This window comes from Trachinotus anak, unplaced genomic scaffold, assembly GCF_046630095.1.
Source record: "Trachinotus anak isolate AG129_WGS33_773 ecotype Australia unplaced genomic scaffold, CSIRO_AGI_Tana_v1 ptg000019l, whole genome shotgun sequence".
Classification (NCBI taxonomy): domain Eukaryota; kingdom Metazoa; phylum Chordata; class Actinopteri; order Carangiformes; family Carangidae; genus Trachinotus; species Trachinotus anak.
In genome coordinates, this window is record NW_027273870.1 from 15,192,907 (window position 1) to 15,220,718 (window position 27,812).

General features: G+C 42.1%; 1 protein-coding gene across 7 annotated transcripts in view; it reads right to left on the minus strand.

Moving 5' to 3' along the window:
* ptprdb (protein tyrosine phosphatase receptor type Db) overlaps window positions 1-27,812 on the minus strand; it is a 145,153-nt gene that overhangs the window by 44,209 nt on the left and 73,132 nt on the right. For all 7 annotated transcript variants that reach the window (XM_071503787.1, XM_071503780.1, XM_071503779.1 and 4 more), the window contains 3 exons: window positions 19,198-19,347; window positions 7,732-7,877; window positions 5,682-5,823 (listed from right to left, as the gene is read on the minus strand). In XM_071503787.1, the coding sequence (XP_071359888.1) occupies window positions 5,682-5,823; window positions 7,732-7,877; window positions 19,198-19,282 (373 nt within the window). In that variant the 5' untranslated portion in view covers window positions 19,283-19,347. The remainder of the gene's footprint in view (window positions 1-5,681; window positions 5,824-7,731; window positions 7,878-19,197; window positions 19,348-27,812) is intronic.

A 27,812-nucleotide genomic window follows, 5' to 3' on the forward strand; every position in this document is an offset into this window, starting at 1 on the left:
CAACCAGGCTGCTGTGTTCTGTTATGCTAAGCTAACTGGCTTTAGCTTCATATTTACTGCACAGATGTGAGAGTGGTATCAACCATCTCATCTTCTGTAACTCTTGCAAGAAAGCGAATTTGTGTATTTGCCAAAATGACAAACTTACCCTTTAAATTAACCTGTTCACTCCTTAGTTCTATTACCTGTGAATCCGAGCCACAGTAGCAGTGAGGCAGATATCTGTGTTCAGTATAAGAGATAACATAAGTCCCGAACTAACACCGAACTTCCCTGAGTAACTATTGCAGTGTGAAAAGGTTTGGAGGGAACTTGGCTGGTCAAATGCAAGAGTCAAATTTAGATTCAGTTTAGAGTCAAAATATGTTTTGCATGAGCCTTGAGCCTGGAGGCAAGACTTTTGAAAAATCCAATAATGAGGTCAAATAGAATAAGTAACATTTCATTCCATCTGACAAACTACCTCACTAAAGCTTTGGGCAACCATCTTTGAATAAGAATCAATTGAAAATCAAATACTGTCTATTCTGCTGGGAATCCGGAGCAGTTCAGCTACACTTTTTGTCCAGCTGAGTCTATTGCAAAACGCACCTCTTTGGGAGTTCACCCCTTGCATAAAATCAAATAGACGAGTCCAATAAAGACACATCCACTGGGACTCGCACCCTTTTGGGATGGCAAATCAAATGTGATACCACAGACCTCCGAGGCAATTAAATCAAACATGAGGAGTCATTCCACTATGATAGAGGAAATCAAAGGCAGCAGGCCAACTTCATTCAGCTCAAGTGAGAGACTTAAGAGAAGGGAGGGAACAAGGAGGTAGGGGAATCAAAGGCGACATAACTCAATCTGAAACTGAAAAGATAACTGTATTCATTCTTGGAATAAAATACGGTTCAGAGAAAATCAGCTTTTAAGAAACAAATTCTTAACTTTGGTCAAGGCTGCACTTTGAAACTACGAAGTAAAATGTCAGATTCATGACTCATCCATAAAAAAGTGGATGAAGGTAGACATGGTGAAAAAGCACGGACCAGCAAGGAGCATGTGTTTCTGATGTAGTCTATTTTAATTTTTCCCCCAATTTTTTTTTTTTTACCCAGAATCCCTTGTGACTTTATCCTTCTAAACCACAGAGAGCCTCATTAACGGGAAATCCTAGCGCTGAACCTCGCCAAGGAGATGCTAATTCTGGTACTAGCCCATCGAACCATAGCCGACAGATCGTGAGACACTGGCTTCGCGAGCGTGTGTGTGGCCTTTTAACAGCTCCGGTTTCAATCAATCACAACTCCCAACAAATGGAAACACAGACATGATAAACCAAGAGAACAAGATGAGAAGGTGTTTGTGTGTGTGAGTGTGTCTGTGTGGGCGAGTGGCGAAGGAGGGCAAAAGTGCAAAAAAATAAAATAAAAAGAGAAAGAGTAGAGAGCAGAATAAAATAGTGTGAGACAAAGAAAGAGAGACAGACAGGAAAACAATGGGAGACAGCAAGAGAAAAACAGACGGAAAGAAAGGGAGAGCACAAGGGACCCATGCAGCATAACAATCCTGATTCTCTTCCCTTTCATTATGCAAACGCTTACTTCAAAGCTGAGCCCTCATAGGCAGGAATAATGCATTCTATTTCATCTACCTGGGGTGGGACACCTAAATGAGCACTGAGGATGCACAGTGAGAATGCTACCCATCATACAACCACTCACACGCGCACAAAGAAGAGTTGCACACATGTCATGTGTGGGCAGAAGAGTGCAGGAATGTGCAAACGTAGACAGCCAAAAGCACAGGAAATGCACATGCACTGGATGAAAATGCACGCTCACATGTACATATACAGATGTGCACACACACACACACACACACACACACACACACTGGTGCTGACAAAAAAAGACAAGCTTTTTTTATTTAAACCTGACAAGGTGTGAAGGGATAGAAGTGAAAGTGTTTGAGGGTTGATTGAACGGGATGATGCACACACACACACACACACACACACACACACACACACACACACACACACAAACACAAACGTGTTAACACGTGCACATAACTAGCCTTCCACCATCCATCATGGGGACAGGTGTAAGCAACACCAAAGTGTGTTTGGGACAAAGCTGCTCTCGCATGTGTATGTTTGTGTGTTTGTATGCGTGCATGTGTGTGTGTGTGTATGTGAGACTGTATTGCTGAACAGTAACAGTTAAGAACCCCCTGAGGTCAGAGCAGATGCGTAACCCTACACTCCCTTGTTGACGGAGCCCTCCGCACACCCCACTGTTTCATTTGGACGTGCTCCCACTTCAGTGTTTCCACTGTGAGTGATCCAAATAATTTCACAGCTCATAAAAATCCCGGTCTCACAATCATGGGAACCACTGTGCGAACACTGTCCTCTTTATATGAGGCCCAAAATGAAATCGACACACACATGCTCTCTGGGTTTGTCATCTGTAAATCTGGAAGACTGTAAGTTTAAGTCTGGTCTTACAATCATGGGAACTAAAGCATAAGCTGGCTGCTGTATTAGAAGCCCAAGTGTAATGTGTGCAACTGCAAACAAACCTGTTCATGTCATTCAGGACTGACCCAGGGGATAAACACTACAAGAGATAGATATAATAAAATTTAAACCGGTCTAATATATTGCAATCCAATGCAATAGTCCTGCAATAAACTTTGATTCTTATGTTACTTATTTCTTAAAACTGTCAGAGCAGTGTTGATGGCTGTTGCTGATCTCCTTTGTGAGGCCACAGTTGACTTTGTGTCTTGTTGAATTTGTATAATAATTAATAAAGTGCACAATCTTTTGTCAGAACTGTATTTGTGAGCAGGCCGATGTGAGCTATACCTAATGTTTATCTATCCACCAGTTAACTTGTATATAGATAGGCAGCCGAGGTTTTACTTTCTTTGTTTTGATCCTCTTCTTTTTTTTCTTTTTTTAATTCTTCAGTAATAATAACATTGTTGGGACTAAGTTTAGCGCTTTGAGATTTAAGAACATAGTGACGTCTCTATGAGAAGTCAGATGAGGTGAGAAACAACAAGCAGCTGGCCCCAGCTGGGCCAAACTTATTTGGAAGATAAAACGAAGGGGAATGGTAAAATTACCATCCAAAATGTCTGTTGTAATTATCTAAAACAGTTTACAGACCCAGTTTCTGGTTTAAATTTGACCCACCACACTTATGCTACCAACATTTCTGCTGAACTCTGTTGAACTCATTTTTATTTGGTTTAAATGAGCTGGCGGAACTGTGGGTTTGTTTACAACCTGCCTGATCATCTGACCCTCTTTTCCTTTCACTGTAGGAATGTGAATGTTACCAGGTCTTAGCACATACTTACGTATGTCAGAAATTGCGCCACAAATTTAAGGATGTGAATTAGTTAGATCTTTACAACTTTATATTTCCAATTTACAACTTTATTTTTTGGACCCAAATGCTTTGTTCAAGCCCCGTTCTGATTCATTCAAACAGACACAGTTTCAACTTCATGAATTATACAGTACCTGACTGTACACTGGATCCTACTGCACATAATTGCTCTCAAGTTCATTATTATTTCAGCCATTGCCAATCACGGCCGTTTACTGGAAGCCAAGATTTCAATTAGCCTGGTTCTAATCCACAGTAATTAAGCCGGCTGACCTTAACACCGGATCCCTGCTGTCAGACAGTCAGTCAGTCAGTCAGTCAGTCACTGGAGCTGTGTCTTTACAGAGCCAGGGGAGACAAGGAGACATGACTGACAGGACTGTGTGTGTATGCATGAGAACCAATGTGTGTGTTTGTGTGGGTGCGCATGTATGTGTGTGTGTGTACTTTGCAACTGACATTTGGACTGACAGTCTATCAGGGGCTATTAGCTGCTCCCAGGTGGCTTCTTATTCATCCACAACACAATGACTCCTTAGAGGAGTAGAAAGAGGCTAATCATGACATAAAGACTTTCTTAGATTGAGGATAGATTTGTGTGTGTGTGTGTGTGTCTGTGTGTGTGCAGGAGTGGTTGTGTTCTTGATAAAGAAGAAAGATTGGAGACAAGCAGACAGGAGCTTCCATCAAGCGACGCAGGAAAAATCAAAAATAGATGCAGAGACATAAGCAGGAGCGTATACAAATTTACACGCGCAACTGAGCCTGTTTGCATGCACACACAATGACACATCCACACAGAGAGACATACATACACACATCCACACACACACACACACACACACACACGCGCGCGAAGACAACCATGTGAGACAGGGAAAAATTCTGGATGGATGGAGCGGAACAGCACAGAAGATGCAAAGAGTGGTCTGATGTGAATAATTTAGAGGCTGCTGTGTAGTGGACCTAAGAGTATGTGGAGAGACAGAGAGGAGAGTGAGACAGAGAAAAGGAGGGAAGTGTATAGAATGATGGAGAGAAAGAAAGCGAGTGAAACAAGAGAAAGTAAGGGAGAGAATAAACTTGGGGGAGACAAAAACACAAATGAGAGAGAAAGAGAAGAGAGCGAGGAGAAAGTCAAGAGGGAATGAGAGAGAGAGAGAGAGAGAGAGAGAGAGAGAGAGAGAGAGAGAGAGAGAGAGAGAGAGAGAGAGAGAGAGAGAGAGAGAGATGAGATGGTACAACAATAGGCTGCACGTCCTTTCCCCATGAGCATGTACTGTAAAGGCAGGAGAAGTGATTATCCACACTCGAGCAGCTTCACTCACTAAGACACTCTTGAGCTTCAAACTACCGGTACATAATGTTCTCCTAATGGACTCCACTAACACTAACATCACTATCTGCATTAATGGACTCTTGCTAACACTAACAAAACCATCAACTGCCGTGGACCCAAGCTTACACTTGCATATTTATATATATCTACATCAGGAAAAAAAGAGCATCCTACGAGCCGAGCTAAACAGAGTGAGACGAGCTAAACTTCACCAGTCTGACCGTGTGAGGAGCTGGTCGCTGATGTTAATTTACTGGACCTTTACACACAGTATTTCTTTCTATAAGAAACCCCCTGCCCCCATTAGGCATTTAAAAATTGTGTGTGTGTGTGTGTGCGCGCACACACAGGCATACTGTAAGTGTATAAAAAGTTAATAAAGGGGTTATAACTCACTTATAGGTATGTCAACAATTTGTAAACAATTATTAACAATTATTGCTGCTCCTATGTAGAGTAAACCGCCAATAAATGATTGATAAGATGGTATAACATAGCAAAATAATATGAATGATTACACATGAGCAAGTTCTCACAGCGTGTTAAAACAGCCATAAACTCATGAAGACATGTTGACCTTAAAGGTTTATTCTTCACCATATAATCCATAAATATAATATATAACTACAGAACACCATTCATATAAAATATGACAACATGTATTATATGATTACAACCGTGTTACATATAAATGTCTCAATCAGTCATTATCTGTTCACTGACCAGTCCCAGATGCCTCACAGGTGCAGTTATAGTTCATGAAAAATACCCTTATATCTATCTACAAACTCATGATGCTGTGTTACAAAGAATGTATTAACTGTATATATATCATAAAGGCTAAATAAAGGGTGTTAAAATAAAGCATTATGAATTCATGTAACTGTCTTTTGAACTGTGCTTGACAGTTAGAAGGAAACATAGCTTGCGTGTGTGTTCACACTGACCTCGTAGCACACTTAGTCTGGTGGAGGCAGTGATCTCTCCTGCAGAGTTGGAGGCGTGACATTCGTAAATAGCCTCGTCTCTGGGGGTCCTCAGTGGCTGGATCCTCAGGACTGAGCCGGACCCGTCGTCAAACTCTATTACCTGTTTGTGGGGAAAAAGATATAGAAGTGGCTAAAATTTTGTGGTATATACTATATCATACTACATATTTATGTTACCTCCTCTATGTTCACCAAGCTGTATTGCACTGCGGTACAGGTATACTAGCAGCAGGCTTGTTCAGATGTTCACCTGAAGCACTGCACCCTTACTGGTGTTGTTGTTTGGTTTTAATTTTACCTCCAACATTGTTTGCAGCTCAGTGACAAACAGTAATTTTCAGAGATAAAATTTGTGAAGGTCTTTTCCTAGGTTTTAATTTACTGAGGGAAGCTGACGGAGTAGAGCCTGGGAAAAATGACAGCACCGGTCAGGTTTAATCCTTAGCCACTAGGCATACCTGGAGCCACAGTCTAGGATCAATGACTGTACACATCAAATTAATTTCAGGCAGCACCACACAAGCGATCCATTGATGAGGATTGTTAGGACTACAGTTGTCCTTGATTATGGCTAATGTCTTTTTCATAGAAAGGATATGTAATAACTTTTGATCTTTCAGAAGTACCGGATTGTACATTATAAATGCTCTTGCGTAAGTTTAATACATGCATGTAGTAGATCTGGATTCAGAATTCTGAGAAGGTTTCTGCTGACTGAAATCCAATAAAAAGAAATCCCACAACAACTCCTGATGGACAGGACAGCAGAGGGAAATATACAGTTGGTCGTCAGAGCGTATACTGGGTGGATTAAAAATAAAATATCTCCCCGAGTGATTTAATCACAAACAGGGAGACACCAAGATGAACTTAAACCTGGGAGGAGACTCGGCTTATTAAAGTGGAAAAGCACCCTGAGCTCAGAGTGACACTGACTGGCTAGGAGAGAGGCTGGTTCAACATCTCCATCAAAGAGTGACTGGTAAGGTGGGGAAATAAATCAAAGGTTAGAGCCTTCGGGAAACTAATAAGGCTGATCATATAAGAATCTCATATATTGTAGCCCAAGGCATCATCTGACATATGAAAGGGTTGGAGTAGACAGCATTTCACATGGTTGTATAACCTTTGAGTACAAACAGAGAAAAGCAGGTAAACTGATCAAATCTTTAACAAAGCAATTTTGGCTTTATATGCAAAATGGTAGTTGGTGGTATTCATGTAATCCAAGAAAGGGGCTGTCTGTTGTACCCAAAACAAAACACAACCCTCATTATTGGCTTAAATGTCAACTTTCATTGCAATAATGACAGTAGAAACAATACACCCGTCCCACAGCAGGCACTCTGGTTTGTTACCAAAGGAAGAGCACAGGTGTAACTAACAACAGTAATGATGGCTCTGTTTCATTAAGGCAGTTCCACTGAATCTGCACGCACTTTACCAGAGCTCTGAAGCTGGCCACCCTGACGAGGAGCCATTTAAAGCTTTTATTTCATTTATTAGTTAATCTGTTGAATATTTTCTGCATTCATTGACTGTTTGATCTATAAAATGCCAAAATGAAAAAATGAAGCTACAGCAAACAGCAGGTGACTGAAAGCATGTCAACAGCTGGTCTGGCTCTGCCCAGAGGATAAAAAAAAAAAGTCTACCTGCACCTCTCAAGTATCTTGTTTGGCTGGCTCCACCTTCATATTTAATGGACAGAGACTGGTATCGATCTTCTCTTCTAACTCTCAGTTGATTGGCTAATTGTCTACCAATTGTTTCAGCTCAAGTCAGCTTCAAGTCAAAATGTCTGCTGTGAGAAAGGCCTATAAAGAAAATAATAGGAGGAAAAACAATGATGAGAGGTGACAGCAATAGCAGCAGCCATGCTGCTGTGACACCACTGCGTTACATGAACCTCTATTGTGGCCTCTGTTGTGGGACATTTTCTGGGATGAAAAGAAATCAGTGCAAGTACAAGGTTATGAGTTCTTTAATCAGTATCTCAGCAGCATACCTCGAATCTCTGGTTGCTGACTTTTTTGCCTTTTTTATTCCAGACAATCTTGGGCTGTGGATCCCCCGTGGCCTGGCAGACAAAGGAAGCCACTCCGCCTTGGACTCCTGTTTGATCTTCTGGGGTTCGTGTGAATCTGGGGGGTGCTGTAATGAAAGTAACAATTGAAGAGTTAAGTGAAGTTCAAACCAGTATCCCTGTGTGTGTGTGTGTGTGTGTGTGTGTGTGTGTGTGTTTGGATGTGTCTGTTTGTGTGTGTGTTTACCAGTAAAAAGCATAAGAGATGCAGAAGTGTTGATGGATGGGTTACACAATGCTCTATAGGATAACACAGCACCATCAATACTGTATTAATGATTCTTCACATACTGTACATGTAGACATTTTTGTGATGGATTATTGTGATTTTCTACTGTAAATGCACTTAAGCCCAAGAATACCACTTAATACTCTACTATTATGTTGCATTCACACATCTGTAACACTGCTGTACTAAAAACAGAGTGTGGGCGAGGGGGATGCCAGATGTGTGCGTGTGTGTTCGGTGTGTGTGAGCAGTTTAAATGAAAAAGGGGAGGGACGATGCAGTCACTTGTTCTCAAAAACCCAAATTCAAACAGATCAGAACACCGCTGAACGTTGTGGCAAGTTTTGTGTGGATTTGTGTGTGGACTGTGATCTTGGAGTATGCATGCACCTATATCTGTCTTTCAGTGCAGTTGTGCATGTGAGTGGCTCTGTGTCTGTGTGTGCGTCTTTTTTTCTGTACACGTGTGTGCACGTTCCACCATGTTTTTCCCTCTGTCCCTGTACCTCCAAAGAAGCTTAATATTTCTGTGCCATAAAGGATTTATGAAGACTTACTCCTGACATGACCACTAAAACCCCTCGCTCCGGGGACGCCAACAATATCATAACCATAGCCTCCGCTGGATTGTGACATCATGACATCAAAAAGATTCGGCACGTCAGTCATGGCACGTCACTGCTAGCTCGCCTAATGGCATTCCAGCCAAACCAGAAAATCCCTACTTAAGGGCTTACCGCCAACCGCCCTGACAAAGGGAGAGAAATTGCTTTTTGCTGTTTAAAAGGAGGGAGGGAGAGAAGCTAAGCTTTTCAGGGAAGGAGAGAAAAAGAGAGGGAGTGTGCTGAAAGAGTGGGGACAGCAGAACAGAAGCCCGAGTGAGATAAAGAGAATGAGTGAGAGAGACAGATGGAGAGCAGAATGGGTAAGGAAGAGAAAAAGCTTGAACAACAGAAGTGAAGGGAGAGAGGTAGATGAGCAGGAGGTGGATTCGAGAGAGAGAGAGAGAGAAAGAGAGAGAGAGAAACGGGGGGAGACAGGGTGGGTGAAATAGAGAGAGAACAAGCCAGATGTACTGGCAAACGTGGTCAGAGAGCCCCAAGCTGCCCAATCACCTCTACACCTCACTGGCCCACAGCCATATCTACCTCAATGACTGGATACAACAGAGTGTGTGTGTGTGCGTGTGTGTGTGTGTGTGTGTGTGCGAGTGAGAGTGTGCGCGCATATGTATCTGCTCACTTTTCATCCTTGCATATGCCAGTTTACCTACAAATACACAGAGTATGCGCATGTATGCGTATGGGAGAATGTATTTGTGTGAGTGCATGAATATATATTTGTGCTGAAACAATTTGTCAATTAAATGATTAGTCAACAGAGGAATTGTCATAATTGATTAACCCTTTTCTTCCCCTGCTTTTGTATTGTTGCTTGTTGACATCACAACCAGCTCTGGGAGACTGTGATGGAAATTTGTCACTATTTTCCTGACATCCTTCTTACTAAAGGACGAATTGATTAATCAAAATAGTTGTCAGATCAATAAACAATAAAAATAATCTTCAGTTTTAACTCTAACATGTTCATTTCTGCATGCACGCAGTTCGTACATGCATGCCGTCATACTGTACGTGTTGCATGAGTGACTGAGCAAATGTGCGTCTGCCCATGTGAGAAAGAGAAAGACTGAGCGAGAGAGAGGGAGCCAGAAAGAATGAGGAGTGGGAGAATCGCTCTCTTAATCCTCTTGCTAATCTCTCCCCCACAAAACAAATGAAAAGTGTAAAGCCAGCAGAACCATACTAAAAGGCACGGTAGATCTTTCAATTGCTTTTTTATCTTTTCCCCCTCCTTCTCTTTATCGCTCTAGCCCCAGTCTCCCTGTTCATATATCTGCTGTTTAATTGTCTTAGGCTCTTGCTTTCTCAGATTTTGCCCCTTTATCTCTCTGCCCCACTCCTAATTCTTTGCCACTGACCCCCCCCCCCCATCTCTCTCTTCACAGCTGCTGCTCCCCTTGCTCCCTCTTTCATCCTCCTCCTTGTTACTCTTTCTCCATCTCCTCCCTCCATCTCTGGGGTGTTACATAAGTCTTCCTGTCACACTGACTGACTTAATGAGGAGGGGGGGGGGGGGCAACCGTATGCTCTGCACTTCTCCCAACTCACTCTCGCGATTCCTCTTCTCTCTTATCTCTCTCCTCCCCTGTCTTTATGAGCTCTCATCCTCTTTCTCTTTTCCCCTCTGCTCCCCTCTCTCAACTACCCCCCCCCCCCCCCCCCCCCCACCCCCTTCCAAAAATCATCCTCCCTGTTCTCCTCCTCCTTCTCTCCTCGTTTCTCTTCATTGCTCCCTCTCTGTGTCCTAATTGTTCTGTCTTTTGCCAAGATCATCAGGGTCTTTTGGTCATGCTGCTTGGTTGGATTAAGCACTGACATTTGGTTTGATGTGGGGGTGGAGAGTGGAGGCAGGGGGGTTAAAACTCAAAGGGGCACTTCAATATTTGTAGTTGTAGGAAGGGAAGCCAGCAGGTTCATTATTTCATGGATATAAAATCAAAAAATTATGATGGACTTCAAATTCACAGAAGAACTTCTAGTCTAGTCTAATCAGGAGCACAAGGCTTCGGTGCTCGTGCCTGTCGCCAAGCACTCCTGACAGCCTTCCTCTTCTTCCTTAATATGACCCAAGATGGAAGTGAGGGGAAACCACTAGCTGGGTCTGCAGAGAGGGATTTAGATGGAATTAGATGGTGGCAAATCTTTCCCCTCTTGGAGTGTATGTGTGTGTGTGTGTGTGTGTGTGTGTGTGTTTGTGTGGGGTGGACAGAGACTGGCCTACATAAAGGTCGCCATACAGTGGGATCTGATCTACACAACAGATGGCAGGGATTATAAAGTCAGCTCCACTCTCTGAACCACTTTCGAGTCACAGCTGAAGATGCTTTATAAATTTTGGAAGATCATACTGATGTCTTTTTGGTATTTAAAATCGAAGACATAGAAGAAGCAGCACAGAAGGATGGAGCTCTAAAATAAAAACACGACATCTGATAATCAGGCAAAAACTGGACTGATAACATACTGCTGTGCTTCTCTCCCAACCACTTAACTCATTTTCTGTTGTTGAAACACGCAACACCATTTTTGGTTTAACTCCCTTTATGAACCTATAAACTGTAATAGGGTGATGGAGGTTCAGTGGAGTAGCACTTTGAAAAGACAAATAGGAAGACTAAATGAAGCTAATGGCACTGTGTAGGAGACTACAGGGACATACTGTAGCTGGCAGATGCTGTCTTAACCTAGAGGGACACAGCAAGAGAGATCGTGTTTGTAAGAACAGATGTTAGCATAAACCCTAAGGGAAAATGATTTACGAATATACTGTATTAAGATTGGGTAATGGTATAAATCTCAGAATAGAGAGAACATATATGGGAGGGCAAACAGAGGGAACTCACCAGGAAAGATGTACGTCTCAGGTTGTGAAAGCAGAGCTCTGAAGGTGTGAAAAACTTTGGGCTTTAATGCTCTTTATGGCACTGAGAGATTCATAAATTTGTGTTGAGCAACACACATGTATGAGGGAAATGTGTGTTTCATCCTTGCGATCCCATATTTGATGAAAATGTAGATTCAGAGAACTGAAGAATTTTTTTCATGATTAAATGAACTTAATGAGCTAATGAGAATGAATCTGTTCTTCATTATATGAAATAAAAATTAACCTAGACCTTTGTGTAATTTATTTTGGGGGGCACTCTGCTTGGTGATCTGAACTCATTTCTACAAATCTTTTCCAATACTCTGCAAAATGTTGTCATTTGTGTGCCCTCGGGCCTCATCTGGTGTCCCCTCAATCACTTTAGCTGATCTGATGCGAAATAAAGCATGAAGCAGGCCTATCCAAACACATCAAATCAGCAAAAAGCAGTGGACTCCACAGCCCCACTCTGCTTGATTCTGCAGGTAACAAAGTAACAAACTGTGAAACAGATGCTGCATTACCAAAGAACTATAAAATCAACGAATGAGAAAGCTGAGCTTTCATTCGGAAAAGACAATAGTTTTTGCTAAAAGGAACAGATGGGGAAGCCCAGACATTAACGGTAGCTAATCCTGTGTGTGTGTGTGTGTGTGTGTGTGTGTGTTTGAGCTGAATGCTTGGCTATTTCTGCTCACAGGTTGAACAGTGAATGATCCCTCAGAGGAGGAAGGGGATAAATGGTTATTGAACTTCCTGATCAGATCGATATCAGGCGCATCCCCCTCGGACACGTTCATAATGATCCTGGGTTTGTGTGGACACGTGTTTGTGCGCATGAATAGCTTTTGTGACTACTTGTGTCAGTGCGTTGGAAGTTTTGATCACATCTGAAAAGGCTGATCTGTATGTTGATAAAAGCATCTGTGTCTGCACCTCACATTTTCCTGTGTCTGTCTGTCTCTGTGTGTTTGTATTTGTTCATGTTGATAGTTAGGCATGTAATGAGCAATTTACAGTCCTTGCCAGGGAAAGATCCAGCTGTATAGTGTTGAATGTAGTGGTGGGTGGTTAGCTGATGACTCCCCAAATGAGAAGTGAGTCAGGCTTGTTAGACAAGTTGAGAAACGAGGCCAATATCAGGGCCTGAGCCAGGGCCATGATAGTCAGCCTCAAGAGTGGGTGGGCAGCTGGCCAGAGCCATAACTTAAAACACATTAACATCAAACCAACACATTAAGAGCAAATTATCAGCTGCTCGCTTTCGTCCTGGAAATGAAATTGGATTACTGGGGCCAATAAACACAGAGAGACAGCTATCATCCTTCTGCAGTACACACAAGTGTTAATTGGAAAACATTTGGCAAAATGGGCTACTTCAACATAGAAAATTTAATTATACACAATTATCTGCCCCAACCTTTGATGAAACTTCACATTAAAGATAAGATGTTACTCAAGTTTCATAAAGTTTAAGTGTCCGTCCATCTGGGCATCCTCTAAACCAAATCTGGACTATTAGATATTTTATTTTTGTGAATTAAAGCACTTCACTGTGGCATATAGATCTGCAGTGTTTCGGTAAACTTTCAGCTGATGTCGCCAAGCATCATTTCAACAATATCTTTTTTACACTGATGGAATAGTATAAGATAAAGTACAATTTTACTGCTGATGGCAATGCATGTCCAATTAGCATGACACTTACCCACCACTGCCGCCCCAGGGTCTGACTGGTGGTGAGTTAATCAGGGTTAATTTGTTAGAAACACAAGGCGAGGATTTAATCAAATAGGGTCTTCTTTTATGCACAGGTCATTAAAAACACATGGGCTACCCACTGGGTACACAACTTTACTGGGTCAGAGCTGGCTTCCCATAAATATGAACAGAGGGTTTTCTCAGTGCGGGTTGCAGCGCATTACTCACAGACCAGTGATCAGCTACACTACAGCTAAGCTAAGGCTATCCAGTCCTCCTCACAGACGGGTGCACCTGCTGAGCTGATGCTAAGCTAACGCCAGTCAGATCCTGTTAATCATGGATGGGTGCACAGCTATGCTAGCTGCTAATAGCCTCTCTGCTGTGGGCCAGTGATGCAGGACGCTGAGGAGCCTCGGCAGCAGAACAGCTTCATTTTCCTTCTCATCAACATGGAAAGTCCTTCTCTCAGCCCAATCCGTCTCACTCATGGACTGACGTTAATAGATAATGATGGAGAACTTATTGAGGGACCAAAGGGTCACTGTGCTGCAAATCTGAGTATGAGGCTAGTGACACAAAGGTGTATGTTATGCCCTCTAACCAGAATATTAACAGCCGACTACTCCTGATGCCAGTACCAGCAGTAAATGGTTAAAATAATAACATGACTGTGATTGGCATTTTAATTTTGTGCGCATATGACTTGAAAATGTTTGCGATGTGACCCATTTCTGTCACCTTCTGCGGAGAGATATTTGCACTGGAGTTGATGGAAAGAGGTCATCAAGCATTTAAATGAGGTGCTTCATTTTTAAGGTTTAATGTCATATTCTTGATGAGCATGAGCTGGCACGTCATCACTGGAGCTGAATTTTAATACAATACAATAAATTATTCCAGAGAATATACCATGAATTATTCAGATAATGACTGAAATTAGTTAAGTTCATAAGTGGCTCGTTAATTAAAAATAAGGAAATTAAAGGACAATTTCAGCGTGATTAGAGTTATCCTCATTTCTTGTATTGCTTACTCGACATCACTGTAGTCTTTTCTGCAGTGTCAAAACAGATTTTTTTTCCCTCCGATTTTAAATAAGCGCTGTCTAAGCGAGTTAACCCTCCCAATGTCTTAAGGGTAAAAAATGACCCATTTATTAGTTTAACAGCAGAAAGAACTTGCTAAATTCATTTTCTTCAGCATGAAATTTGATGATGTTTCCTGGCATGACCCTGGAAGTAGGGAAAGTGAACCTTTTATATATTTGAACTAATAAAAGCTGTACACCACCAGGGTACAAATATTGTCAGGTCTCCTCCTGCACCTCTAAAGCTCATACATAATATCTCATTTATTTAATCCTCACAAAAACCACATGTCATGGGAAAAAAAAAAAAAAAGATAATGCTGAAATGATCTCTAAAGAGTTAACCAGTATGTTGTCCAGTGTAACACTGGAGGGCTTTGGCCATTTGATCATCACTACCCAGTGCACAGGAGAAATTACTCAGTGCCGCTTTCATAAACTGCCAAGAGCAGATGTTGACATTTTGACATTTCATACTGTGGTTATGGGCAATAATGTGAACAGGGATCCAGCCTTTTCTTAGCACTTTCAATGAGTCAGGCAATACCAATCAATCACAGAAAAGAAACACAATCCATCTAAGAAAATAACTGATTCTGTTTCACACCCCTAACTAATCCCCAAGGGCAGAAACCTTTAACCTTTGAGACTCTGCCCCTTTATCTCATTCCAGTGAATCCTGATAGGGCCTCATCCATCAGTTACAAAGAGCTATGAAGCTTGCACGAAACTAGATACTTATCACGATCTAATCTCTTGTCCACCCTAAGCACTACACATGTTTGCATATATATATATACATATAAAATAGACAAGTACAAACATACTCACAAGGACACGTATATATGCACGTGCCACTGAACACAAATCCTTACTCATATGCCTGAGCTCAAAGATCTTTGATAAATGGTATTACATGTATTGCAGGTTCTCTGCCTTCTTATGTTCTTAGTGTGACCCAATGAAACAACAAAACCGTGACATCTTTTCATAGGAAATCAAATGCATTAAATCTAAAACAGAAGCTATACTTTGTCTATAGATTTGTATGCAGATATAGGGCCTGTCACACAGTACACTGCACATTGCAGTTAGCCCTAAATATACTAAAACCTGAGCTATAGGTAAATAACACTAAAAGAATGTGTTTTGTAAATTATAAATTAGCTGGCACAATTTGAGAACTAAAACCAACATTTAAAAAAAACCAAAAGGACAAAAACAAATCTAGGCTCAAAAGTCTGCAGTGTGTGGTGGAAGGCACCTCAGACCCTTGAACTTAGCACCTGAGGGAAAGCTGAATGAAATACTTGACAGTAACCAGAGAGGGCTCCTGTCTAAGCTGTTGACGTCCGGTGCGGTCCGTCCCAAAGTAAGCAAAAGTTGCACAGCTGTCATTGTGGTAGATTGACCCAACCACCTTTCGGATTCCAGTCAGCCTGAAGGCCATGGGAGTGCTGGCAATACGGTCAAATGTTGACAGATCAATCAGTCACCACACGAGTAAGTTCTGTGTTTCCAATGAATACAGGCCTACTATGTCATATATGAAAAGGTCACATTTTCAGTAATTGAGAAAAACTGGTTGAGTTTTTATTGATACCCCTGTTTTTTGTTTTTTTTTTGTTTGTTTTTTTTACATCAAGCTTGGAAATGCACAGCTTTTACAACCCATAAATGATGTGATACAAGCTGAGGGTTAAGAGTTTCACGTTACCAAGAGCCGACAGAATCCTAAACCACTCTTGCTTGGTTTGAAAATACACAGTGTGCTCACTAAAGCACTGGGCTGCAACTCAGCAATGCCTCCCCGACTGTAGCCTGTGAAGAAGCAGACGTTTTGTTGAGTTCTGCTACACACACAAGGAGTTGTATTTCAGCTGGAATTTTCATTGTTACATTCAAGCTGCCAGGGGAAGGACGACAGCTTGTTGGTTTTGGGGCAAACGAGGGTCAGCAGAAAAAAACCCTGTTGTTGCATTGTTTCCCGTTGCCCTGAATGACATGTGGAGAGATGCAGCTTCCTGCGCAGGGCATCTCACTGCGTACATGGAGCAGTGGCCTAGTTTGCGACAGGATCAGGGCATTACTCTTAATCCACCAGATAGATGTCATATGCACGCACGCGCACACAAGCTCACTGAGAAACAAAAATGGTGGCGAGAAGCAGGCGGAGAGAAAAAGAGAGTAAAAGAGAGAATCTGAAAAAAACACACACACGCAAAGCTCGGTGCCCTGCTTGTATTGTTACACCAGTGGTTGTGTGCAGAATGCACATACGGTGCAGTGTCATGCAAGGTTTCCAACTATGCACATGGGATACTGTTCCATCTGATTGCATCTTAATACCCTCAGTCCACTAGTGTGTGTATGTGTGGAACTTGTGTGTGTGTTTATGGTATTTCTAAAGTTTAATAAAAATGATGCCACTGCGCTGGCACAGAGGAGTAAACCTAAATGTAACCTCAATTTTGTAACACACTGTTATGCTTAAAATGTATTCCATTCATTTGCCATCAAGAAACTGAAAGCAATTTTTCAGAGTGCATTTATCATTTCACCACACGCAGACATGTGATGAGAGGCAAAGATGTCAGCATCCCAGCAGCCTCTGTTTGAATCCTCAACATTCAAATCTCTGAGTCCCCACTGTTGATATTAAAAGAGGCATTGCACGTCATACACAATGAGATAAAAAGAGAAAAGAACAGCCTTTCCTCCCTTTCCCCCCCTCAAGCCCTCTGTCCCTCCTTTCTCACCAGATTATATGGATGTGCCGGGAACAGGCAGAGAGCGAGCGAGAAAAGAGCAATGGAGAAAGTCACGGCCAATGAGACGAAGGCAGGGGAAAAAAGAAAAATATAGACAGAGGAGACAAACTACGAATCTTTTCCATCCTCGTTATATTGGTGCTGCTCCCCCAACCCTCACAGAGGAAGTCTGGGAGCATCATCGTTTTGATGGATGACTGGGCCTTCACTGGTCGACCCTGGAACTTACACAGGGGACAAGAGGGCAGGAGGCTGAAAGGAATACAAGAGTGGTTTGTGGATGTGTGTGCTTTTACTGGGCTCTGTGTGACTTTTAAAACATTGCAGGGTGGGAATGGCTCCCTCAAGCCTATGCTTGTGTGCTCGTATGCTTGCGTGCATGCATGCATCTGTGTGTGTGTGTGTGTGTGTTACAGGGTGGTGATGATATATGTTCAGCATCCCACAACCATTAGCTTGGGGTGACAGTGCATTTTCTTTCCAGCAAACACACCACACTGTACTGAATGCTGCGTGTTTTATCTGCTTTTTTTTAACCATAACACATGAACACATATGGAAGAAGCACTTCTAAAGCAAATGTAAATGAAAATTCTACTAAACACCATTATCCCAGATATTTAACAGTGTGCATGGAGAGCTCGTCCAACTTCATTCTCCATTCCTTATCTTTCTCCTCTATTATTCCCTTTCTGTCTGTCCCACCTTTTAGTCCTCGCTCACTCTCCTTCTGTCTTCATATCTTTTATCCTTCGTCTCAACCCAAAACAGGCTGTTTCGTCAACACTGTTATGAGATTCAGATCTTCACTGCTGATCGTCAATCTGGCGAGTTGACTGGGAAGTCATGCAGGGCCAAGACTTTCTCTTACACAGGTAGACACTAATACTAAGAATCTTTGAGAACACTAGCATCCCAGTAATGGTTTATTCTGACTCATTCATTTATATGCACGTGTAAAGATCATACTGGTTTCAGACACCTGGACAAACTGAATATGGTAGCTGAGGAAACAATGTACTCTAAGTTTCTGATCATTCTCTTCAGCTTGAGTCAAATGGTAGGTAGCCAGAAAAATTAAAATGTCTGATAAACAATGTAGTGATGGTCTGTATGCTGAAAAAAAAGAAAGTATGGCACTTGTTAAATGTAGGATGAACTGACTATTGCCTGTCACTGTAGAGTCCCACTTATAAAGGTGATACGATGGAGAAGCCAAATTTATGTAAGTTAAGTCGGCCATTACAGAAAAAGTGTTTCGTATGTTGAGAAGCTGAAGAGATACTTGACAGACACAGATGATCAAAAAGTGGATAACGTTAGAATCACATGAGGATGTGTGGCTGAGTGAGAATATTAGCGTGTTTTTTGTCTTAATGGAAGATTTTTCGTTGTTTTATCTGAGGTTGTTGTAGTTTAACAAAGTTATTTGTTAAACTACGCACATGTAAACATGACATCCCTAATATGACTAAAACTCGGGCTGGAATGATTGGTAATTTAATTGCTTAGTCAATCAATAGAAAATAATTCTGCAATTATGTTGTTCAACAATTAATCTTTGAAGTCTCTTCTTTATGAATAAATGCAAGAAATTCAAATCTTACTCACTGAGAAATACATATACACATACATTGGACTAGCCACAGTCAGAGATCTCTCTCTCTCTCTGTCTCTCACACACACACACACACACACACACACACACACACACACACACACACACACACACAGTGTGAACACAATCACACAACCAGTGGGGAAATTATCAGATTTACCATATGTGGTCTGTCTATCCATGCCAAGTAATACTGGGATGGACAAAAACAGCTGGCCTTGTATCAAACCTGCTACCTAACACACACTCATACACACACATACAGATCAACACACGTACTGTAGGGATGTGATATCAGGAGTGACGTGTAAAAGGAAACGAGGTCATTCCTTCCATGTTTGTGTATGTGTCTATGGCAAACAGTATGTGTACTCAAAGGATATGTAGTGTATAATTTAACACTTTCTTTTTATGCATGTACACATCTGTGTGTGGGTGTGCGTGCCTCTCTGTGTGTGAAGTGTTTGTGTCGGAGTGTGAAAGGACTCACAGTCAGCATCAGCGAGGAAGAGGAAGCTGAGGAGGAGCAGGCCTGAACTGGCAGAGTGCATCATGGGATATGTCGACACATGCATGCTGTATCCACCGTGAGCTCACTGCCTCACTGTACAACAGGACGATAGAAACAGGCCCTCACAACCTGCAGAGAGAAAGAAGAGTGGGGGAGAAGAAAAATGTAGTCATTAGCATCTTTCCAAAGTCCAAATTAAGGGAGTTTCAGATATTATATAGTCTGTGTGCGCACTCAAACACACACACACACACACACACACACACACACACACACACACACACACACACACAGACTTGAAGTGTGTGAGTTCCCTCTAGGCCTCTAACACTCCGGTTATGCAGCTGCCTCTCCTCTTCTCGCTTCATTAAGACCATACACTCATTGCCGGAGGTGTGTTTTGGTGTGTGCGTGTGTGAGAGTTCACAAAGTAGCTGATGAATTTCAACTTATGGCAAACGTTTAGTACTGAAATATCAGTCGGCTGCTACAGTTCTTTTTTTTGTTTTGTTTTTTTTTTGTTGTTTTTTATCTCTCACGTAAGCGATGGCCTCAATTTCTCTTGCTTTAGTTTTTATCCGTTATACAATCTACAAAGCAGGCCGCACTTCAATACCGGATTTCTTCCAAATGTGCGTCAAAATGGCATGATTTCAGATTGATGAAGAGGAATGAATGGCTTTAAGATGGAAGGGTGGAAGGATGGAGTGAGGGATTGATGGATGAAGGGGAGATTAAAGTGGGAGGAGACTGACTGGTGTCTACTGACTATGTTGCACACAGTGTTGGATCAACATACAGCTCAATGTCTCTATCCTTTCATCCTTAGCTCACTTCCTTCCTTAGACTCTCTCTGCTTCTCCCTGTGGTCCTCTCCTCCTTTTACTCCCCCATCTTTGTCCCTTACGCACACCTGTTACTTTCTTTTTGCAGAATTTAGTTTCCTAAGTATTTTAAATATTCATTTGCTCAAATCACCATTTTCCTTTCTCTCTCCCTGTCCCTCTGTCTGTCTATGTATCAGTCTCTCTGCCATCTGCAGTGCCTGGTGTGAGTGTCTGGCATTAGAAGAGACAGGCGTCAGTCTGTGTGTCAGAAATCTCACTGCTCAAATCACGTGACACAATGAGACATGGCAGATCACTGCTGCTGTCCAGAAGCTGACAGTGTTGAGTGAGAGACACTGAAAGCGAGCGGAGGCAGGAGAGAGAGAGAGAGATACCATGTTTCGATGTGTAATGTGCGTTTTTGCGTGAATGACTGTGTAGGTCTGTACTGTATGTGCATGCATCTGGGGTAGCTCATGCATATGTTGATACCTCTGTAGTGTCTGTGCATGCATGTATATATCAATGCTGACTGAGCCTGCGCTAAATCGCTTGCATACAGTAAAAATTTGCGTGTGTGTGTGTGTGCGCGGGTGCTCGCTCGCTCGCTTGCAGCTGTGCGCTCCTGTGTCGTGCGTGTGTGCATGTGTTTGTGCGCTTTCCAAAACTGGACAGAGTCATCAGCAGTGGCAGCAGCAGTCTTAATCCTCCCCACTCCTGAACAAGCCATCTGATTAAAAAAAGACAAGGGGGGTGGGGGTAGAAGAACGCTGGAACCCGCAGCTCTTAGCATCCCTGCAGCCAAGGCAGCAAACAACTAAACCCACACTGGATTTTCCACTTGGTTTGGTCCGAAACAATTGCTTTGGGATAACCTAGATCTCTCCCTGCACAAATGAAGTCCTCAGCGCTGTGATTTACACTACTACAGTGGACACGGGAACACAGCAATACAGTATGAAAAGTCATAATATTCAGATTCCTAGTGTATCTACCCACAACCCAGGGTGATTACAATTGTATTTTTTTCTTTTATTTTGGATATTAGTTTAAATTTTTTCTTAGTTTTAAAGGGGCCATTACCATTTTTTTTTTTTTTTTTTTTTGATTTTCCTAAAAACGGTTGTTGTTACTTTAGTTCTTTTTCAGTTTTTAAAAGAAATATGTTTTTAACCACTATATTTAGTCTTATGTCTTACTGGAAACTATAGGATAAGTGCTAGTGCTATTATAATGCACACTGGTACTCTATTCTCAGCAGAGCACTTCATCTGCATAGTTGTCTAATAAAGCCTGAATTTTTAGCTGAAAAAATAATATGGGTAAAGGCAGATGACTGATAAAGAAGGGCATCTGTTTTGGTGTGTGTATGTGCATGTGTTTGTGTGTGGCCACTAATCACTCCGGCTGACTCAATGTCACTGGAAAAGCTTGCATTATTTAGTATCTCACTTCACAGCATGTCATGTTAATTAAAGAGCTGGGATAGCAGGGATGAAAAGAGAGAGAGAGGGGGGAGGGAGGGGAAGAGAGAGAGAGAGAGAGAGAAGAGAAAAGGTGTGTTGAGGGAGGAGAAATGAAGGTAGAGTGGTAAACAGAGGCATGAAGCAGAGCAGAAAAGACAGCAAGGATGGAAAGAAGACAAAAAGAAGATAACCTGAGTGGCACACACACATGCACGTACACACAAACGTATCTAGGTAGTCACCAGATTGTAATCTGGGTGGCTGTTGCTAGTATTACTGAGGGCCTAACAGGAAGCCTCCCTGGGTGCCTGAGCTTCTGCCGCTGCTGTTGATCACAGTCGGCTCTAAGCCATTCACTTACATTAGTCCCTATCACTCAATTATACACTGTCTGTCTGCCTGGGCCTGCAGCGATCAGTCACACTTATCTCTGGGATAGCTTCTGACAGAACAAAGACTGACTCAAAGAGTGACAGACGGGCTTATGTTTTTTTCACAGGACAGACAGAGGGACACATGGGGAGGGAGAAGAAGATGAGGAGGAAGAGGGGAGAACAGAAGAAGAGGATAAGATGAGACAGAGAAATAAAAGAGAACACAAAATGAAGTGTTACTGCAATGACTGCTGGAAAATATCCTAACCAACCAAAATTTAAAATGTTGAACCTCTGAATGTGATAAAAAAAATAAGTAAGACTCATATTGTCATACAGGTTTAATATTTTTTGAAAAAGCTACAGTCATAATGCTTAAAAACCTGCCAGTTACATCATCATCAGAAAAAAATGCCATTAATCATAGTGATTGGATTAACAGCTTTTATTTATTTTTGTCCCATTTAGAGGGTAATACATTTTCTGGTGCATTATCAGCTGCCACAGAGCTAAAGGAAAAACTATTTATTAAGAGTCGCGGGTGAAAAGTTTCAAGATGAGGGAGCAAAAGTAAAAAGGGAAAAAGAAATTAAAAGAGAGAATGAGATCCAAAATTGGAAAGAAAAGAAAAAGAAAGTGTGGGTGGTTGATAAGAGAGAAAGAGAGAGAGAGAGGAGGATAGGCTACAAAGCGAAGGCGTAGTACAGCTGGGAGGGATGTTGAGAAAGATGGAGACCAAGACAAAAGACAGATCCTAAAAAGCATAGCTAAAGGCAAACTGTGTGCCATGGAAAAGAACACTGAGTAGACCTATCTTAATTTGATTTGATATTCCCACAGCTGAGCCATCAAATGCAATTAGACATAATAATTAACTTATTCTACTTGCCCTGTTGAAACAGTGGCAGACTGACAGAAATGTCAATGGAGAGACAATTTATACTTGTTGCATCATAGTGCACGAAAAACAAGATAAGCCGCGTGGGGAAAACAAGGTTTGAGTCCTTTTCTATTCAGTCAAGTCTGTATCTTAAAAGGTCTGTTTCCTGTTGATGTCTTCCAGACTGGTTAAGACCATATTGTGATGGTCACTGGGTTCTCTTAACATCTAACTTGCATGGTTTGGTTCAAATGAACTCATTTGCTCATTTGTTTCAGTAGGTTTGGGCTGGCGTAATAGCTGTCGAAACCACAGCACATTCATTTTGACATAAAATAATGGATTCTTCATTAAAGTGCCAAATATCAGCTTTAATTTGAGCAGTTTTACATTAATCTAAAAAGAACTGTGTTCGAGATAAAGCACTTTTAACCCATAGCGCCCAATATTTACAGGTTCAAAAGTAATTGGACAGATACACAACAAAATCATCATATTTAATATCTAGTGTAAAGGCCTTTGTAGTCAATGACTACAATAGCATTAGCAGAGACTTTGTATCTCCCTGGCCTTCACTGCAGTCACCTTCCGCTCTTGCTGGTTGTGGGGTCTCTCTGACTTCAGTCTGGTCTTCAGCAGTCGGAGCGTTGCTCAGTCAGATTGAGATCAGGTGATCGACTCGTCCAGTTGAGGATCTTCGACCTCTTCACCCTGAAAGGCTCTTGGGTTGCTTTGGCTGTATGTTTGGAATTGCTCCTCCTCCTACTCCTGTATACCTCTGCATTCATCCCGCTGCTTCCTCAGCAGTGAGATTATCAATAAATGCCAAGGTGCCAGCTCCACTGGCGGCCATACAAGCCCGAGCCATAACAGAACCACCGCCATGTTTGACAGATGAGGTGGTGGCTTTGGGTCATGAGCTGTTCCTTCCATCATTTTGATAGAGGTTGATTTTTGTTTCATCAGTCCATAGGACATCTTACATCCTAGAGAGCATTCTTGACTTGCTGCGCAGTCATAGAGGGCTCATTGGTGCCGGCTTGTTTGCTATTTTCTCGTGAACACCTGCTTTTTTAGAACTGTTGATTTTGGATCGTTGATAGCTCTCTGAGAGGATCTGGGGTTTTTTAGAGTCTCATAATTATCTTCTTCACTTGTATGGTGAGCTCTACCCCTACAAGATTATTTGGTAGCCATGGTAACATGTATGCACTTACTTCACCGCAAGTGTGGGAATTTCCCCCCGACCAATCAGCAAGTGGAAAGGAGTTAAAACAGGTGTGTTTTTACTACTTTTTTTTTTTTTAAGTCCTGTTTCCACCTGTTAGTCATTATTTATGAAATACAGCATCCAGCTGCAGTCTGGATTATTAATGTTCATGGTTTTTCCTCTGTGAGCTCATTGTGACACCGGAGATAAACACATAACGCGCAGTGAAATGCTGCATAAGTTGCTGTCAGTCACCAAAATTTTATTTCCCCAAGTGGGTCCAAGTATGTAGCGCTGATGATGCAGGATGACATCATAAAAACTGGAAGTCCATAAGGCTTCATTTTTGTTTCGAAAAAGTCAATCCAGGAGGATAGTATACCAAATGAACCACACTAGAGTATTAAAAGTGAAAAGTCATGTTTTTGTCTCAAAGCTTTTCATTCAGTCTTGACTCTGACCTCAGGAAGTATATTTCTGAAACACGCTGAGTCCATAAGTGTATTGTCCTCATGCCCCATTCTTGACAGAGCTGTCTGTCCACTGCAATCACCTTGAGAGCCAGCAACGACACAGATTGTTTTAAGAACCCGACTTACTTGTAGCCTAAAGGATTCAAATTCCTCTGATCTCAGCTCTTCCTCTGTCTGAATTTAGATGGTTGAGACTATGACACATTGTTTGATTATCTAACAACTCCTTAAACTGAGCTTTACCGAAGAAGCTGAAAATTCCACCTTGTCATTTGCAGAAGAATCTGCAAACACTCATAGCAGAGGCTCATCGCAGACAGATAACAAGCAGTATGGAAATAAGATTTGCAAAAATGCCAGTAAAAGGCAACAGTCTTTCGCATAGCACAACAAAGAATACATAGCTGGAAATGGCTTGAAGGAAGAGTGTTTGTTTGATGTATATGACTACTGAGCATGTGTGTACACATACACTCGTGCACACACTGATTACCAGTGATCTGTCATCTACCCCGCTGCACACAAACAGACTCAAACAGACTCCAGAAGTAACCCCTGAGGATGTTTTCAAGAGAAACGCTGATCTTTAAAAGACACACAACTCAGTGTCAGTGTCTGTGGGGACGGCAGCTGATGACATCATGCTGTGGCAGAGATTTTTTAACTGCCTCTACTTTTAGCATCCAGGAGCAACAGCTGTATGCATTGTACTACTGTACTCAAAATCTGTGGGGCGCGTGTATGTGAGAGACACAAGGCAAGGGACAGAGAGCGAGTGCCCCGGTAGATCACTTCTTTAGCGTTTGCAAAAGTGAGTCAGACGCTGGTATTGTGTGGGTGGAGTAAGGAGCATATATTACATACATCAGCTGTATTTCTCATGAATTCCAACTGTTCAAATGGAACAATTTTGCAGTTACCCACTATACTTCTGAGGAAAATTAAGGCCATCTGGAAGTGTTTCACTGCCAACGCTGTTTTTTTTTCCCCAAAGGTTTTCACATGATCTCTGCATGCAACGTTAAGTATTGTTAAAGTCTTGGTTGAGCTGGAGTAATACCTCAGCAAAGACATTTGAACATCTCAGCAAACCTACACAGACAAGAGTGTTATGAGTAACTGAAGGTCGCAGAGGCTTGGATAGGAGCCGATGTACTGACTGGAAAAGGTCAGGCAGCTAAAACTACTGAACCTGATCAGGGTTAGAGAAAGAACCTGGTCATGCTTTAATGTTAAAAATGTTAACTTGACTCTTATCTTCAAGTAGGGTGTGAATTGCGACAGCTTTAGCCCTGTAGGCAAACACCACCCCCACCTCAAACCTCCACATCTTCACTTTAAACTGCACCATATCCACATCAGAATGGCAGACTTGACACTTGGACTCGAGCTGGACAGAAGTTACAAAAATAAGGACTTATGACTTGACTACTTGGTATAATCCTACAGCAGAAAACCCATCATATACCTAAACATTTCATGATGAGCTTTTGCCATACCACGCTGCCTCCTGACCTGGCACTCAATGTAATCTGGTCAGCATTAATTTCTCCCAAAACATAATAAATTTAAAGTAGATTCATATGGGTATAATTTATGGGAGAATGGGCTGCTAGACCACTTTCAGGATAATATCCTCCTGATGCCTTAACTTCCTCTATATAGCTGTAACAAATGACCAAATGGTAGTTTTCACTGGGAGATGGAGCCACAAAAACTCTGAGAAGTCATTTGAGTTGGCTTTCAGGACACTGGCAGAAACAAGAAATCAATAAGACAAACTGAGAGGAGAGGAAGGGAAAATGTGATTGATTGAGATGAGGATTTAGGCTGTCTGGCTGTACTCCACTTATCACTCCTTCTGGTTGCCCTAACAGTATTTCCTCCCCTCCCACAGTCCCTCTTATGCTTCCTTCATTTGTACTTTCCTTTATTCCTTCCTTCCATGCTGACTCCTTCCACCCTCCACCCTTTTTCTTTTTCCGCTCTCCTCACATCAATTGTACATCTTGCTTTCTGTTTCCCTGTTTGTGTTCCTGCCTCCAAAGGCCCACACAAACTATTATATCTCTTTCTTTTTAAGTCTGGCCTCACCAGTGTCCTGCTTAGCTCTAAAATGAGGACTGGAATGTCAATCAAGTATCATATTTTTGGGGTTATTATGTTCCCTTGTATCCAAAATAGGAAAGCCACAAATTTTCATCTCTATAGCCAAAGTACAGTCATTTTAGATCATGAGTCCTGCTTCCATTTCCATTCAGAGGGCAGTTTTTATTTCGATTTCAAAGTTCAATTTGCAGGCATCACTCTCTTTTGTCTTGGTTCTATTTCCTTGATGTTTAAATGAAAGCTTTTCAGTTAGTCCTCCTGAAAAGGAGCCGAGTCCTTTTCAGCAGCTCCAAGTATGAAAGTGGCCTGGCCCCAGTGCATGAAAGATGAAAATCCACATTGTTCCGACATTGTTGAATAATTGGCCGACCTTGACAATGGCAGAATTTGTGAGCCAGCCTGTATAGATGGTGAGGAATAGACATTTGTATATCGAGGTAAACATTGTTATTGTTGATGTAACAGATGAGGACAACCCAAAGACAACGCGTTTGCATCAATTTATTTCAGCAGCAGTAAAGCTGATAAATACTCTGTTTCCTTTCTTGGTCGCAGCAGACACAAGCACAATGCATCCCACCTGCTACACTCACTGTGGACTGTTGACTTGAGGAAGGCAATTTGATCGCATCAATAGCCGTCAGAGTGTGGAGCCACGGTGCCTACGCTCTCCAATTGTCAGTCACACAAAAAGTGTAAATCCTGCCCACTACTACTTTCCACCTGCCACCAATCATTTTACATCTGTCTGTGTGACGTTTTCTGACACACAAAAACACCTGGACCTGTTTAATATCTCTATTACCAGGCAGGATTTCATCAGCATTTAGCTAGTGGGTGGTTCCACTTCTCCCATTCTGATGATAAAGTGTTCCAATAACAGAAGCTGAAGCGCAGGCTGAGAAAAGTGAAAACTGTGCACTACGCAGAGTGCTGAATGTGGCCAATCGAAGGGTTAAGCCAGCTGTGACTAACAGGACGCCACGCTGGGCCTCTATTGGACCATCTCTGGCAGCCATCCATGATATTGATAGAGCAAGAAGGAGGGAGAGGTAGACGGAGAGAAGCGGAGTTGAAGTTGAGTGGATTAGCAAGAGGTGGGGGTGGGGGGTGGGGATGACAACATGTAATTACCTATTTACCCAGCCTTTAGTGGAAACCTCATCGAAGGCTAATTGAGCGGTGCATTAGTGAGAGGGTCGTAAAGATAGCAGCAGGACTGCAGGGGGAGGGATGGAGGTAGGGATGGAGGGAG